Source organism: Microcebus murinus, chromosome 25 (assembly GCF_040939455.1).
Source record: "Microcebus murinus isolate Inina chromosome 25, M.murinus_Inina_mat1.0, whole genome shotgun sequence".
In the NCBI taxonomy this organism is placed as follows: Eukaryota; Metazoa; Chordata; class Mammalia; order Primates; family Cheirogaleidae; genus Microcebus; species Microcebus murinus.
In genome coordinates, this window is record NC_134128.1 from 23,111,070 (window position 1) to 23,127,679 (window position 16,610).

General features: G+C 59.2%; 1 protein-coding gene across 1 annotated transcript; it reads right to left on the reverse strand.

Moving 5' to 3' along the window:
• Positions 1–2,527: 2,527 nt before the first annotated feature.
• Positions 2,528–3,796, reverse strand: LOC105858210 (calmodulin-like). Its single transcript, XM_012741212.2, has one exon. It carries the CDS (start codon positions 3,672–3,674, stop codon positions 3,225–3,227), a length of 450 nt encoding a protein of 149 aa, XP_012596666.1. The 5' UTR covers positions 3,675–3,796; the 3' UTR covers positions 2,528–3,224.
• Between the last annotated feature and the right edge of the window lie 12,814 nt (positions 3,797–16,610).

A 16,610-nucleotide genomic window follows, 5' to 3' on the forward strand; every position in this document is an offset into this window, starting at 1 on the left:
GGGCAGGCACCTCCTGTCTGTCTGTCTGTCCCGGTGAGGGCTCCAGGCCAGAGTCCCTGGGGCATGCAGCGGCCACAGATGACAGTGGCGAGGTTGGTGGCTGCAGGAGGTGAGCTTCACCATGGCCAGTCTCCAGAAGGTCACTCCCTGGATGATCAGCTCCTGCAGGTGTGAGGGGGGCAGCCCTGGTGGCCATCCAAGAGGCTGGGTCCCATCTGTTCAGCCTTTGGACACCCCCCCTTCCCTCTGCACCAAATACCTGGCTCTCTTCCCCTCCTGGGTAGTCCTGAGCATGTTAGAAAGACCCAAAGAAGGTGTTTAGGGGGCTGTATGCGGTTCCTTCGGTGACTGTTCCCATGCATTTATTCTCATCTGGTTGTGGAAACCCTGCCGTCATTTCCGGGTCTATTTCAAGCCTTTCTCTTCCCTGCACTTAGGGAGGTGCCTGCCCCGCTCAGCGCCCCAGCCCACTTGTCCCTGGGGGGAGGGACTCAAGGGTGCTGAGCTTTCTTGCTTAGTCCAGATCCCTATCTGGGAACCTGTTGCTATGGAAACCACCGCCAGGGAAGCAGGATGGCGGGGAGGCTGGCACACGGGTTGGGCTCAGACCTTTCTCAGAGGCAGATTTTGGTTTATGTCTTATTTGGCTTTGTGTTTTGGTGGAGAAACACAACGCGCATACTTCCCCACGGCTTCCATTCTCCACTCTCACCCCCAAATGGTGAGTTTGGAGAATGAATGCATTTCTCCAGAGGGAACCGTAGGTCGTTTTTAGCCCTGGGAAGCTTTGAACAGGCCCCTGGAATCTGTGAAGATAAACAGGAGCCAGCGGGGCTGGGCTACATGCGACTTAAAATTGGAAGCGTGGGAGGCAGAGTGTGCTTTATATAGCCTGGGAGTGCAGGAGCCGAGTCCTGATTTATGAGGGGCCCAGGAAAAGCACATGAGAGCCCAGGTCATATTTATAAATTCCTCCCCCCCCCCCCATGGATGGAATGTTGTTAGGAGCTGCAGGCAGATGGCACCTTTTTGGGGGGGGATGAGGGACTTAACTTGCTTAAGTCCAGTTATTCAATGACGGAAGGCGACGAGAAACGTCCTGTCGACCCTGAAGCTGGCCAGAGCTTCCTCGGGCCTCACCTGGACAGGTGGGGATTAGACGCAAGCCCCGGCCAGGTCCGTGGCAGGGACTACAGAGACCCCCTGCAGAGGGAGTCCTCTGCGTCTGTCCTTCCCGCAGAACTCAGGGACGTCCTGCCTTGTGTCACCCCTTCCGTCTGGCCGGTGGCTGGCATTCATGCCACGGCTCTGCTGCTCACAGGCCCCCAGGGGGCCGCTGCCCACCGCCGCATGGACGCTCGGTCCCAGTTGCACCGGGCTCGGCCCCAAGTCTCCACCGGGCGGTGCCAACCAAGCCCGGCTCCCGAGGGCGGCCGGGGATTAGCTGGGCCAGCTCAGCCTGAAAGGCCTGTCCTCGCTTCCGTCCCTCCCCCTCCCCCCCGGCAGAAGAGTCACAACCCTCCTGCCTTGGTGCCAGTGCTCACCTGAGACCCCCTCTGAAGTCCGGCCTCTCCTGAGCCCACTCTGTGCACCTGTCCTGTCCTGGGGGCCCTGACGGGGCAGGGAGTGTGCAGGGAGGCGTCAGAGCGGGAAGGGTTTCCCAGTGGGCGCAGCAATCGCAGCTGTCACCTATGAGGCACCTGCTACGTGCCAGGTGCGCTAAGAACACGGCTCTCCTGGAGGCAGAGGGGCGCGAGGGCCACGTGCAAACAGGTTTTGTGGGGGGGGCACAGCCCTGAGTGCAAACCCCAGTCAGCTGTGGGGCCCAGGCTGCTCCCCGGTTTCGGAGTGCTCGTTTGCAAGACAATTACATGCAGAAGAGCAGCCACCCCCCACCCCCCCACCCAGGGTGGCAGTGAGTCTCCGTGCAGGCCCGGTGCCTGGACAGTGCCTGCCCCCAGGCGGGGCGGCACAGGGCCCCTTGCTCAGGGAGGGTCCCAGCTGCACAGCAGCGGCAGGGAGGCCCGCTGGGGTCCCAGTTTCTGGGCTGCAGAGCACCTGCTCCTTGTTTTGCAAGTGCAGGAACACAGGTGTGGTGGGGGAGCAGGAGAAAGGACCCATCCACCCCCAGAACTCGACTCCCTGTGGAACCAAGGTGACCTCAGGCCAGGCCTCTGCACCCCCCCGGGTGGGCCGATCGGAGCCAGGGCGTGGGGGGGCGAGCAGGACTGGCCGTCCCCAGCTGCACTTCCTGGGGGAGGGGGGAGAGAAACATCAGAGCCGCAGCTGCACCCTGACCCACGCAGGCCTTCGAGGGGCTCTGCGTGGATTTCTAACCGTTCTTGCTGCCACCACTGGTCCATTTTACTGAAAGTAAATATCTCCAGACTTCTCTCTTGGCTACACCCACTCAAATACAGGAATTTATTGCATTTTCGAGAACACACACACAAATGGGGATCCCTGCCTCGTTTCAACCCGGGACGGTTCCAGCCGGGACCAGACAAAAGGAAACAGCGCCAGGACATGAGCTGAGCGTCTCGTTTATTCCCGGCCGCCGCCCCCCGCCCGCGCGCGTGCATCCAAATCTCCCAGCTTCCGACGGACGAACGCAGGCATGTTGCGACTGACCCCCGGCCCGACTCCGGGCTTCCAACGCTGAGTCATGCGGCCTGGCCAGGACGGAACGGAGCGAGCTCCTGCTGCACGGAACGGGGCGGGGGTGGGGTGGGGGATGTTTCCGGGAGGCCTGAGCCCCCAGTCGCCAAAGCTCACCCCATCACCACTGCTCACCGCCCCCCCAGGGTCACCTGTCACCTGCCCTCCCCGACCCGCAGGCCCGGCGCTGGCGAGAATTCTGGCGCGGGCCGAGGGCTGCAGCCCCCTCCTCGGGGGGTCGGGTGCTCGGTGGGGACCTGCCCGGGGAGGCCGTGAGGTGTCATCCTGGGGGACAGCGTTAGCCCACTGTCCATGCGGAGGAAGGTCCCCTCTGTGTCCCACGGCAGAGTGACACGGAGGGTGTCGGCTGGCAGGCCGGTCCCGGACGGGTGGGTGGGCAGGTGGGCTGAGCAGATGGAGACTCGGGAAGCCGGGTTGCATGCGTTGGCCATGCTGGGGAAGCCACACGTCCCGGGCACCTGGGGGGACAGGGGAGGGGACCCCCGAGGCCCGGGGCTCTCGCCGCAGAGGGAGGGTGGGTGGGGGCGAGGCGGGCCCCGCGGGCCTCACTTGGACACCAGCATGCGCAGGAACTCCTCGTAGTCGACCCGCCCGTCCCCGTCCGCGTCGGCCTCCCGCATCATCTCGTCCACCTCCTCCTCGCTCAGCTTCTCCCCGAGCCGCGTCATCACGTGCCTCAGCTCGGCGGCGCAGATGTAGCCGTTGCCGTCCCTGTCGAACACGCGGAAGGCCTCGCGGATCTCCTCCTCGCTGTCCGTGTCCTTCATCTTCCTGGCCATCATGCCCAGGAACTCGGGGAAGTCGATGGTGCCGTCCCCGTCCCGGTCGACCTCGCCCACCATGCCCTGCAGCTCGGCCTCCGTGGGGTTCTGGCCCAGGGACCGCATGACGGTGCCCAGCTCCCGCGTGGTGATGCTGCCGTCCCCGTCCTTGTCGAACAGGGAGAAGGCCTCCTTGAACTCGGCCACCTGCTCCTCCGTGAGCTGGTCCGCCATGCCGGCGGGCGGGGGTGGTGGCGGGCAGAGGCCACTGTCAGTTGTCGGCTCCCTGGGCGCGCTCCGGGCTGGCGGGCGGAGATCGCAAGGGCTGCCCGGCCGGCTTTCCAGCCCCGGCTTGAACTGCTGGGGCTTAAGAACAAGCGGAGGCCTCCCTCCCCCCTCTCCCGCCCCCCAGGATCTGCAGGTGCCCCCGCCCTGCGGTTGCCCCGGGCTGGTCCTGTTTAGACAGGCGTCCAGGGAAGGAGCCGGGCCGGCTGCTCCCCGAGCTGGCGGTGACACCCCTGTGCCAGGGGCGGCCGCAGGACCGCAGGGCCGGCGGGAACCACCCTCATAAAAGCTTCACTGAGCAGGGTGTGGTGGGCGGCCCCTGCTGGAGAGGCAGACCCCCGCCCCCCCAACCCCTGCCCCGGGGCTCTCTCTGCTCTGCGTCTCCCCCCCCCACCTCCCCATCTCCCACCGGCCTGTCTCCCACCCCTCGCTCTGCAAGGTGGCCGGCAGGAGCTGCCCCCCTGCAGTGACGCTTTGGTGCAAAAGGAAAGGCAGAAATGTTGAGGCTGGCAGCGAGGCTGTGTGTGTGTGTGTGTGTGTGTGTGTGTCTGTGTGTGTGTGTGTCTGTGTGTGTGTGTGTCTGTGTGTGTGTGTGTGTCTGTGTGTGTGTGTCTGTGTGTGTGTGTGTGTGTGTGTGTCTGTGTGTGTGTGTGTCTGTGTGTGTGTGTCTGTGTGTGTGTGTGTCTGTGTGTGTCTGTGTGTGTGTGTGTCTGTGTGTGTGTGTGTGTGTCTGTGTGTGTAGAGCCTCAGACGGTTTCCAGGGCAGGAAGAAGGTTTCCCCTTCACAGAGAAGCAGAGTGTTTTCTTTCTTTCTTTTTTTTTTTTTTTGAGACAGAATCTCACTCTATTGCCCAGGCTAGAGTGAGTGCCGTAGCGTCAGCCTAGCTCACAGCAACCTCAGACTCCTGGGCTCAAGCAATCCTCCTGCCTCAGCCTCCCGAGTAGCTGGGACTACAGGCATGCGCCACCATGCCTAGCTAGTTTTTTCTTTCTATATATATTAGTTGGCCAATTAATTTCTTTCTATTTATAGCAGAGACGGGGTCTCGCTCTTGCTCAGGCTGGTTTGGAACTCTTGACCTCGAGCGATCCAAGGCCCGCCTTGGCCTCCCAGAGTGCTAGGATGACAGGCGTGAGCCACCGTGCCGGGCCCAGAGTGTTTTCTTATCCTCAGACTAGACACCAGTGGGGGAGAAGGCTCTCCTCCAACCCATTCACTCACTCTCGCTTTCTCAGACACGTTATTGAGCGCCTACTGTGTGCGGGAATGCAGTGGGAAGGGGCCGGATGCCCCGTCCTTCCAGGGTCACCGGTAGGGCAGCGAGTTGCCGGCGGCGGCGAGTAAACCAAGAGAGAAAGCAAGCAGGGTCGTTGGAGGTTTCTGAGATTCCCAGGAACGTCTCTGAGAGGAGACTGGGGGGCGGCAGGGGGCGCTCACCGGGGCAGCCGTGTGGGCCGCACGCCCCGACGTGAGCATGCCTGTGACAGCATGCACAGAGGAAGAGAGACTGGCGACCCCCCGGCCCCGCCTGGCTGCCAGAGCGGTGCTCCGCGGACCTGAGACCCAGAAGCATTTCTTCCGCCCCTGTTGCCATCTGTGCTCAGGAAGCAACTCGCGGCCAGTGGCGGGAGGGACGTGGGCACGTGGCCGGCGGAGCCTCCCGGACAGCCCGGGGCCGGGGCCAGGCCCTCGGTGGACAAAGACCTAAGAGCCAGCGAGGGATCCGCCGCTCGGTCCTCCCGCCTTGCCAGGGACCAGGCGTGAGAGGTCGAGGCAGGGACCCGCCGGGTCAGGGCTGGGTCGAGGTTCCTCGAACACACTGCCTCTGCCTGACGAGTCTTTCCGAAAGAGCCGCTGGCCGAGGGCTCCTCCAGGATTTCCAACAGGGTCGGCTCAGCCAGCCCTGGCTCACGTGGGGAACTGCGCAGTGAGGGGCCGGGAGGGCTGTCGCAACCCACGAGGGGTTGGGAAACGGTGGCAGAGGGAATGTTTTGCAGTCCCAAGCTCGCCTCTCTCCCCTCGGCCTCTCGCCCCAAACCTGGCTTGCTTTTCCTTCCAGGATTCACGACACATTTTGGTCTCAGGACCCATTTAAACATTCATTCATTCATTCATTCATTCATTTATTTTGAGACAGAGTCTGACTCTGTTGCCCAGGCTAGAGTGAGTGCCGTGGCGTCAGCCTAGCTCACAGCAACCTCCAACTCCTGGGCTCAAGCCATTCTCCTGCCTCAGCCTCCCGAGTAGCTGGGGCTACAGGCATGCGCCACCATGCCCGGCTAATTTTTTCTATATATATTTTTAGTTGGGCGATTAATTTGTTTCTATTTTTGGTAGAGACAGAGGTCTCGCTCTTGCTCAGGCTGGTCTCGAACTCCAGACCTAGAGCGATCTGCCCACCATGACCTCCCAAGGTGTTAGGATTACAGGTGTGAGCCACCTCGCCCGTCCCCGTTTGAACATTTGAAACTTACTGAGGACTCCAAAGAGCCTGCGTTCATGTGGGAGATCTATCTATCTATCTATCTATCTATCTATCTATCTATCTATCTATCTATCTATCTATCTACATATACAGACACTGTATTTGAAATTAAAACTGAAAACTATTTAAATATATTTTATGTAGTTATAACTTAAACCATGGAAATAAAAAACCTATTGCTTGTTCACATAAATCATATGTTTGTATGATAAATAAATTTGTTTTCCAAGACAAAGAATAGGGAGAAGAATGGCATTAAAAAATAGTTTTGCAAAGCTCTTTAACATCAGCTCTGCAGAAGCGGATTTGCACCCGCACTCGGTCTGTGCAGCGAGATGCTGTCTTGAAGTGTGCGGTTCTGCAGCTTCAACAGATACCCGGGCGAGGAGAAAGGAAGCATTTAAATAGACTTTTCAGGCCGGGCTGGGTGGCTCACACCTGTGATCCTAGCACTCTGGGAGGCCAAGGTGGGAGGATCGCTTAAGGTCAGGAGTTCGAAACCAGCCTGAGCAAGAGCGAGACCCTGTCTCTACTAAAAACATAGAAAGAAATTAATTGGCTAACTAAAAATATATATATAGAAAATGTTAGCCAGGCATGGTGGCGCATGCCTGTAGTCCCAGCTACTCGGGAGGCTGAGGCAGGAGGATGGTTTGAGCCCAGGAGTTTGAGGTTGCTGTGAGCTAGGCTGATGCCACGGCACTCACTCTAGCCTGGGCAACAAAGCGAGACTCTGTCTCAAAAAAAAAAAAAATGCATATGGGGACACCAACGGCCTGTCTGCATTGCCCATAGTGTGGACCAGCGACTTCTGCAACTAGCTGCCTCCCAGGGCCGGGCTGCCCCGCCATGCACTCCCCTTTCTCTGTGTCCCAGCTCACGGCCACCACGGCCGCAACAGCTGCGTGTCCTGCCTTCCCACGAAGGCCTGTCCCAGATCTGGCGTGTGACCAGGCTCTCTTTGGAGGACTCCGGTCCGTCCAGAGTGAATCATCCAGATTCCCGCAGGGCGGGGCCCTGGGCTGGGCCTCTGTTGGAGTTCAGGGAGGAGATCATTGTTCTGGAACAATGATCTGGAGGGCTGGGGTTGGCTCAGCTGGGATCTGATAAATGCCAAGACAGCTCGTCCTCGGGGAGCTCGGCCTCCCCTCCCCAGAGTCTGCAGGGCCCCTGCACCTTGCCACCCCCGCCTGGTCATGCTGGGGAGGGTGGTTCGGGCGTGGGATGGGGGTGACGAGGCCAAACAGCGGGGTCGAGTTGAGTCTTTCATCCTCGCTCCAGGCCCCGCTGTTCTCCCCTGGCGGGCGGTGGGTGCAGGAGGCTGGCCCCGGCCGCCCTGCCTGCGGCTGCCTGAGCTGCTGTCTCAGCACAGGCGGGCCCGGCGCTGCGGGCAGCTCAGCGCCTTACGCCAACCGCCGCAGCGGGCGCCCTGGCCTTGGCCTCTGCCTAGTGTCTGAGAGCAAGTTTGATTCAAGCAGGATCAAAGGGTCGCCCCCAACCAGAAGCAAATTAGTAATAGGTCTCATGATAAACGCAGCCACCTAAGCCAAGATGTGTTCTCCGCCTTCTTCGCTTCCTGGAAGAAGGGCTGTTTCTTGGGAACGAGATCAGAGCGGGAGCTGGCTCTCGGCCTCCTGCGAGCTGGGGGCGGGCGGTGCAGGGGCTGGCGGGGGCTGGAGGGAGGAGCAGGTGGGTAGGGCAGGGAGCACTCACCGGCCCTGGGAGCTGCTCCTCCGGCTTCTCAAACTCGGCGCTCGACGCTTTGAAAAGAGCGACAACCGGCGGCACGTTTCAGATGGGGCGATGTTCCTGAGAAGCTTGATTTCCACCTGTGCAGATCTCTTCACACCAAGATGCACCTGACAACTGGCCGAGCAGGAGCCTCTGCCACTTTGACCCCCCGCCCCCCAACCAGAGGGGTGGGAGAGCAAGCTGACCCCTGGTGCATGTAGAGCTCACCCAGCAGCAGGGAGAGCTGTGGTTCCAGGTTCCAGCCTTTGAAGTTTATCATCGAGATGAAAACCTTAGCGATTGATCCAGGAAGGGTGTGCATGGGTGTGCATGCGTGTGCCCACACGTGCGGCTCAAGCATCCGTGTCACAGCGTGTTGCTGCAGGCGAGCGTGTGACACGCACGGGGAGGCAGCCCGTGAGCTCAGTGCCTGGATGAGGGACTTGAAGGAGGCGAGGGAGGGAGGGAGGCAGAGGGGTCAGGCAGAGTGCAGCCCTGTGTCCCCAGCATTTAGGCTAGCGTTTACTCCAGTGGTTTTGACCCAGGCTCCCCGAATCCCCGGGTTCTGCAGAGCAACTTCGAGAGAGGTGCGTAGGGGAGGGAGGGGAGAGCAGGGGCCTCCTCCCCTCCCCAGCGCCAGGCAGGGCAGCGCTGCTCTCCACTGCCTGTGTGCACCGAGAGCCACTCTGTGCTAGCGCCATGCCGGCCCAAGGACCTCAAGGTGGTTTTCGCAAAGCCCTGTTGGCCAGGAGCTCAGGGGCTGTGTTTCCTGCCAGGCCTGCCAGGGACGCACCCTCCTTGCCTCCCCGGGCCCCTAAGTCCTCGTGCTGAGCTGAGTTCTTGGGAGGGACGGGGTTAAAACTGGGACAGGCGTTTCCTCTAACAAGACGCTAGCGGGTCAGCACCTGCAGGGTGCCCGTGTGACCAAGCGGGGTGCTCCCAGGGGAAGCACGGCGTGTCTCTATCATTAGCTCTGCAGAGCGCCCCACTCGGCTCCCCGTGCAGTCGGGGTGCAGGCAGTGGCGGTCTTCCCTTTGCAGAGGGACGGCTCAGAGGGGAAGACCCTGTGCCACCTGCCCCCGCGATGGAAAGGAACCCGTGTGGCAGGAAGGGGCCGGGCTTGGGGCCTGTGACACTGGCCGGCGGGATAAAGGGCCACCCGGGCTGCCCGCCCCGACACCTGCCATCACGCAAAGGGAGCTTCCGGACTCCGGGTGCCCCGTGGGTGGAGGGCGCCTCGAGGAAGGAGTTTCAGATTCGTCTTAGGGAAGGATGTTTGTAGTTCCAGGAGACACACACAGCTTGACAGTCCATTCAGATATTCAGGACTGGGCCGGGCGCGGTGGCTCACGCCTGTCATCCTGGCACTCTGGGAGGCCGAGGCGGGAGGATCGCTCCAGGTCAGGAGTTCGAGACCAGCCTGAGCAAGAGCGAGACCCCCCGTCTCTACTAAAAATAGAAAGAAATTGGCTGGACAACTAAAAATACATAGAAAAATATTAGCCGGCCATGGTGGCGCATGCCTGTAGTCCCAGCTACTTGGGAGGCTGAGGCAGGAGGATCGCTTGAGCCCAGGAGTTGGAGGTTGCTGTGAGCTAGGCTGACGCCACAGCACTCTATCCCTGGTAGCAGAGTGAGACTCTGTCTCCAAAAAAAAAAAAATTTTTTTTTTCAGGCCTGGTTTAGAGGACTTGAGTCCTAAGAGCTTATTTGACGGAAAATGATCACAGCTTGGAATGTACCAGAGAAAGGGGCACAGGCCATAAATCCACAGCAGGATTTATGGATGAGTAAGCAGAACGAGAGTGTATAAGGTGCCAAAGCCAAACATCGGTCCCCACTGGGCCTGCCCCAGTGAGGGGATCAAGCTGGTGTACTGGGGGAGGGGAAGAAGACAAGATAAACTCCCTCCAGGACGGGACATTATCAGAGCTATAACAGAAGGGAGTACCCGGGAAGGAGGAACGCCCGGCTCTCCTCTCGAGAGGCCAGAGAATGATCAGACATGCTAAAAACGCAAAACCAAACACACGTGGAGAAAGCTCTTTAGGCAGAGGAAGGAGGCAGAACTTCGAGAACGAAATGATTATTTCCGGGTGTTTAACGGAGAACATTAAACACAAGGGGGAAGAAGCCGGGATGAGACGAGGAGGAAAAGCCCAAGCTGGGGAGAAGAGATCTTCGACCTGGCGGGACCAGAGGGTGCTGGTCACAGAATGTCCCAGGAGATAAGATAACGGGGGACTTTCGTAAACACAAAACACAAACCGATTACAGTGACATTGTTTCCGAGGGTTTCGTAGAAATGCCGGGAGGACCCTCTCTGTACCGAGTTGCTTCCAGACTAGCGCATTTAGGTTTTTACTGGACTGGGAGCAGTCACGCGAGTTGCTGAAAGCCCCGAGATTGAGAGGGGACAGCTGAGGCTGAGCCACCTCCTCCTGGCACATCCTGTGGCCTCACCCCCACTCTCATCTCACGGGCCTGGGATGACGCCGGGACATTCGGGGTGTGCTCCCAGGCTAGGAAGCCATGGTCCCAGTCTTTTTTTTTTTTTTTTGAGACAGAGTCTCACTCTGTTGCCCAGGCTAGAGTGAGTGCCGTGGCGTCAGCCTAGCTCACAGCAACCTCCAACTCCTGGGCTCAAGCGATCCTCCTGCCTCAGCCTCCCGAGTAGCTGGGACTACAGGCATGCCCCACCATGCCCGGCTAATTTTTTCTCTATATATTTTTAGTTGGCCAATTAATTTATTTTCTATTTTTAGTAGAGATGGGGTCTCAATCTTGCTCAGGCTGGTTTCAAGCTCCTGACCTCGAGCGATCCTCCCGCCTTGGCCTCCCAGAGTGCCCGGCCCGAGGCCCAGTGTTATTGGGCTTCCGGGGGCTGCAGGAGCTGGGTCTGGGCTGCCTTGGGGGGGGCACTAGGTGGTCAGATGACGGGCGGGGCGCTGTGACACCCTGGATAAGAGCCTGGGCTCTGGAGTCCGGCTGTTTCTCGAACTCGTCTGGTGGCATGACTAAGCCTTAATTGCTCCAGCTGCAGAATCAGGATAAGTGGGGAGGAAAAATGAGATCATGCCCGGGAGCCCTCAGCACCGCACCGGGTGCATAAGAAGGGCGTGTCCTTGTCACCTGCCTCCGCAGGTAGGCAAGGAGGGGGCGGTGGTGGTGGCCTCGCCGTGGCCTGGTTTAGGCAACAAACAGGGTGTTGCGGGCTGCTGAGTAAAGGCTGGGGCTCGTGCAGCAACATTGTCCCACCTGTGCCAAGGCCCTCAGAAACCCCATGACAGGTGGCACGGACACCAGGGCCTGTGTTACACAAGGCACAGTCTCGTGCTGTGACCCGGGGCGGGAGGTCAACACACCGGAGCCATGCCCGGGTTGGGAACTGGTCCCTTATGAACCAGTTACAGCCCGTGTGAGGCTCGGGCAGCCTCCCCAGTGGAAGGGGGCAGGAAGGAGAAAGAGCTCCGGCGCTGAGAACCTCGCAGTTATGGGGTCACGGGAGGGAGAGGGGAGGCCGGCCCCGGGGCACAGGGTGCTCAGAGAGTCTTGTCTAAAGGAGCGGGGGACACAAGTGACGGGCGTCCGCGCCTCTGGGCCAGCAGAAATGCAACCCCTTCCTAAAGTGTCGCGGCATTCAGAGAACTGGGTGTGGGAGCAGAACCCAGCATAGGAAAGAAAGGAAAGGCTAATACCGTGTCTCCCCGAAAATAAAGACAGGGTCTTGTATTGATTTTCCCTCAAGAAGACACCCTAGGGCTGATTTTCGGGGGATGTGTTGTTACCTTCCCCTCAAAGCCTCAGCTCGCAGCACGCACAGGGTGGCCGGGACCCGACAGGGGGAGCCGACCTTGTTGGTGGGGCTGCCCGCACCTTTCCGGTCACCTCTGGGACAGCAGCTGTCACGACGGGGCAGATGAGAAGGGCTGCTCGTGTTCTTTCCCGCTCTGCGAGGACACGCATGGGTTGTGCAGACGCGCTGCGTGGCCACGCCCGTCACCAGGGCTTATTTTCAGGGTAGGGCTTCTATTGCGCACATGCTTAGAAATCCCGCCAGGGCTTATTTTATGGGAAGGTCTTATTTTTGGGGAAACACGATATCAGAGCCGGGAGGTGGATCTGCAGGAAAGTGGCACGTAGCAGCTGCTTGGTCAGTTTCTCTGGCCCCTGGAAGGGTCACCGGGGACGAGAGTGGCGGTGACCCCCCAGGGGACCGCAGGCAGTGCACCCCCACACCCAGGCTGCCCTCAGCCCTTCTCTCCCCCTCCCCCCTGCCCCGTGTTCTGCCTTTACATGGTGATGGGCCCCGAGCCCCACTGGGGACATGGACGGCACCCAGACGCTGCCCTGCCCGACAGACCAGGGCCACAGGGGCGGGCGGAGGGGGTGGTGCTCAGCAGGGCACAGCGGCTTTGGGGGCCCCAAAGTGTGGGGAAGGCAGTAGGGTGCTTTTGTGGGGATTCTCTTGGGCCCCAGGTCCCCAGGCCATTGCAGGCTCCGCCTCCACCAGTGGCCTCTTGTGGGACAGGTCTTGGTGCTGCTTCGTTTTGGGCTGTAGACCTGGGGCCAGAGAGGTGCCTCCAAGGTTGGCACCCCCTGTCCTTCCTGTCCCCTCCCCGGATATGGCTGGGCCAGGGCAGGGGCTGGAGCTGAGCCTAGACCTGCCCTGGCCGAGGGTTGGGGTGGGGGAGAGTGGGGGGCGGGGCACCAAGGTGACCCTGCCGGACGGTTCCCCGAGAAACGGCTCCTGAGAGGTGCGGGGGCGGCTTGTGCAGGGGGTGGCCCCCCGGGTGACAGGCGGAGGTGGCCTCCTCGCCCGGGCCATGCAGCCCGGCGGGCCAGAGCAGGACCCGTTCCCGTTCCTGCCAGGCCAAGATGCCCAAGGACAGCTCCCAGGAGAGCAAGTGCCACCAGGAGGTGGGCTTTTCTTCGGCCCCCTTCTTTCTTAAAAACGGAAACTCCTGGAAGCTCGGGGCTGCGAAGAAAATAAATGAACCAGGACAGAATAGGAGATACTTAGCAAAAAAAACAAAAAGAAGTCCCTGCAAATATACTCTTTCTAGTTTGTTGCACGCGCACACACACACACACACACACACACACACACACGCACGCGTGTCATGACCACGTCACACAGCCTTTGCATATCTGTACCTCCCCAACCCGGCTCAGCCTCCTGGATTGCTGAGCACACGCGTGTGACTCCAGTCTTGGTCTTAACACACGACATGTGGCCAGGTGACTTAGAAAAAGGCCTTCGAACTTGACCTCCTCGGCGGCAACGTAGGATGGTCTCATTCGTTCATTTCCTCTCCGGCAGTGGGCAGTGCCGCTAGCTCAGTGTTCGCCATCCAGATGGGGCATGCAATGACACTGCGTTACTGCTTTAGCGTGTGCTTCCCGTCTCCTGTGGAATTTCAGCATCTTTTAGCACGTTTCTCGGCCATTGGAATTTGTTCTTCTGTGACATCTTTCTATTAGATTGTAGCTTTTAACAGTTTAAAAGCTGTATAGTGGTAAAGTTTAGGCTTTTTAAAATAAAAAAAAAAAAAGAATGAAATATTAAAAAAAAAAAAAAACAGGCCGGGCGCTGTGGCTCACGCCTGTAATCCTAGCTCTTGGGAGGCCGAGGCGGGCGGATTGCTCAAGGTCAGGAGTTCGAAACCAGCCTGAGCAAAAGTGAGACCCCCGTCTCTACTATAAATAGAAAGAAATTAATTGGCCAACTGATATATATATAAAAAATTAGCCGGGCATGGTGGCGCATGCCTGTAGTCCCAGCTACCCGGGAGGCTGAGGCAGAAGGATCACTCGAGCCCAGGAGTGTGAGGTTGCTGTGAGCTAGGCTGACGCCACGGCACTCACTCTAGCCTGGGCAACGGAGTGAGACTCTGTCTCAAAAAAAAAAAAAAAAAAACAAAAAAAAAACAGTTTAAGAGCTCTTTGTGCATTAAATCCTTTGTGCCCTTGCCATTTTCCCCTGGATCTATCACTTTTATTTATCTATAGTCTTTTTTGTTACTCATAGGAAAGTTTAAAAAAATTTTTTTTTGCCATGTTTTCAAATATGTCTTTCTTTTCTTTGACGGCTTCTGGGTTTGTCTCTAGGGTTGTTTACCTACGCTTCTATCTCACCTGTCCTTCTGCCCATTCACCTGCCTGCGTTCAGTTGTTCAGATCTAAACCCCCTGGGAGGACCGTGGCATGTGTGGGTCACGGCGATCCCCACCATCGCGGTAACACCCGCTGTGTGCACGGTCTGAGCCCACCTGAGCCCTCCGCTGTCTCCTGCGCCCACACGGCTGGGGGTGGGGGGCGCCACGCAGGCCTGCGCCCGCGGCCTTCTCCCCTTCCGTCCTGGATCCACCTGCATGTACGTCTCACGTGTCCCCCGGGGCTCGGGCTCCTCTCGGGACGCAGGTGGGCCCCGGCCCCGTCCGCCCCACACACGGGGAGCATGGCAGGCAGGGAGGAGACCCATCCAGGTCTCTGCCACTCGCACGCAGAGCTGGGTTGAGCTTTGCACCCGCCGCTGCCAGGCATCCGCTCTGCGTGGAGCTGCGGCCGCAGCCGCTGCCCTCAGAGGGCCGGCCGGCCAGGGCCTCGGGGCCGGCAAACCTCACTTTTCTCGGTTCAACCCAGAAAGGTCTCGTGGCGAAATGCAGCGTGAGCTCCCCGCCCAGAGCAGACGTCTTCCTGAGTCTCTGCTGGTTTGCATCAGACACCATGACAGCTTGTCGTGGAGTGACAAGGCTTTCGGCCGGTTCTGCGCATTGCGTGGTGACCCCGGGTGCTCCGGTCAGACGGGCTGGGCTTGTCATCCTGCTTTACGGACGGGGATGTGGAGACCCGCGTGCAGTTTCCACATCAGCGGCGGAACTGGGACCCACGGCGCCAGCCTCCTGCCGCTTGGTGCTCGCAAAGTGTCATTTAATGACCCAGGAAAGATAATAAGGAAATAATGACCGAGCGTTCGGGTCCCATGAATGGGATGAGACGAAAATCTTAATCACGGGTCCTACGAATGGGATGAGACGGAAAAGGAGATTTCAAATATAGATTTAAATATTCACATGTTCTTTAACCACTTCGGTAGGGCGCTCACCTCGCCCACGGCCGGCGCCCACAGTCCGCACGACGGTCTGTGCTGGGCATTGACGACGGGCCCGTTCTGCTCTTGTGTGATGAGGAAGCTTGAAAGCACCGAGAGCTTGTTTCACTTTGCAGGCAGCTTTACTTGTCATGTAAATCAGAATAGGTGACATAGACATATGTTTTCATTACGTCATTTTTAAACGTTCACAATTTTATTTTGAAAAAGGAAAAATTAGAAGTCGTATCGGCCGGGCGCGGTGGCTCACGCCTGTCATCCTAGCACTCTGGGAGGCTGAGGCAGGTGGATCGCTCGATGTCAGGAGTTCGAAACCAGCCTGAGCAAGAGCGAGACCCAGTCTCCACTATAAATAGGAAGAAATTAATTGGCCAACTAATATGTATATATAGGAAAAATTAGCCGGGCATGGTGGCGCATGCCTGTAGTCCCAGCTACTCGGGAGGCTGAGGCAGGAGGATCGCTTGAGCCCAGGAGTTTGAGGTTGCTGTGAGCTAGGCTGACGCCACGGCACTCACTTTAGCCTGGACAACAAAGCAAGACTCTGTCTCAAAAAAAAGAATAGAAAATTCGTATCACGGCTGTCGGCTAAAGTCACCGTGCGTGTTCATCTGTGGCTGTTGACTATAGTCAACGCTCGTACCGAAGCGGTTAGAGCAATCAATAAAGGAGCTGGGCTGTATCTAGTTATTAAAAGCCTCACCCTTCCGGGGCTGCTCCCCAGCGAGATGCTTTTCCTGCTCCGGTCTCCGGGCTGGACTGACCTTCCCCACCCAGAACCGGTTGTCAGTGTCATTGGGAAACCGATTGCTCAACGTTTATGGAGGCCTCGGTACTATTCCAGCTCGGTTTGTGTCACGAGCTAGACACCTGGCTCACCCCCTCTCTGCATCTCTCCCCGCATCTGCTTCCGGGTCCAGGGTGGGCCGCGGCCGCACACGGGGAAGGAGGGGATGCTGGGCCTGTCCGATGGGCTGAGCTGGGGGGAGGTGGCATTTGCAAACCGTCTCGGGAGCGGAGTGGAGAGGTGTTTGGTCCTCACGCTCGGGCAGGGGTTTGGGGGCGCAAATCGGAACCTCCAGGGATCAGAAGGGACTTGCCCGAGAGAGTCGCCTCCAAGGCAAAGGGGCCCCTCACAAGCGTGGGCCCCTCCCCCCCGGATGGACCCGGGCGTGGTACCCGAGGGCTGAGCTCTCTCCGTCTGCACCCTGCTTGCTGCATGAGGCAGGGGCCGGGTGGGGTTCCCTCCAGAGAGCAGATCAGCCCCAGGCCCCCCCTCCCCCGGGGAGGTTCCCAGACACGCTTCTGCGCTTAGGGCTGGAGCTCAGCAAAACCCCCAGCGGGCCAAGTGCCTCGTCCTCCTGTCCCGCGGCACGTTCGGGGCTGGCCTGAGCCGGTCCCCAATGGCCACCCCAGCAAGACCCCAGCCGCAGTGGTTTGACACCCCCGTGAATGGAACACGTGCTGCTCACCTCCTTCCTGGGTGCTGCCCAGAGAGGCTCTGGCCGGGGCAACGGGTCGGAGCGGCAGAAACCCCTGAGCGGAAGGGGGAGC

Excerpts from the sequence above, each read along its gene's own strand:
- LOC105858210 (XM_012741212.2), bottom strand. The coding sequence starts at position 3,674 with ATGGCGGACCAGCTCACGGAGGAGCAGGTGGCCGAGTTCAAGGAGGCC.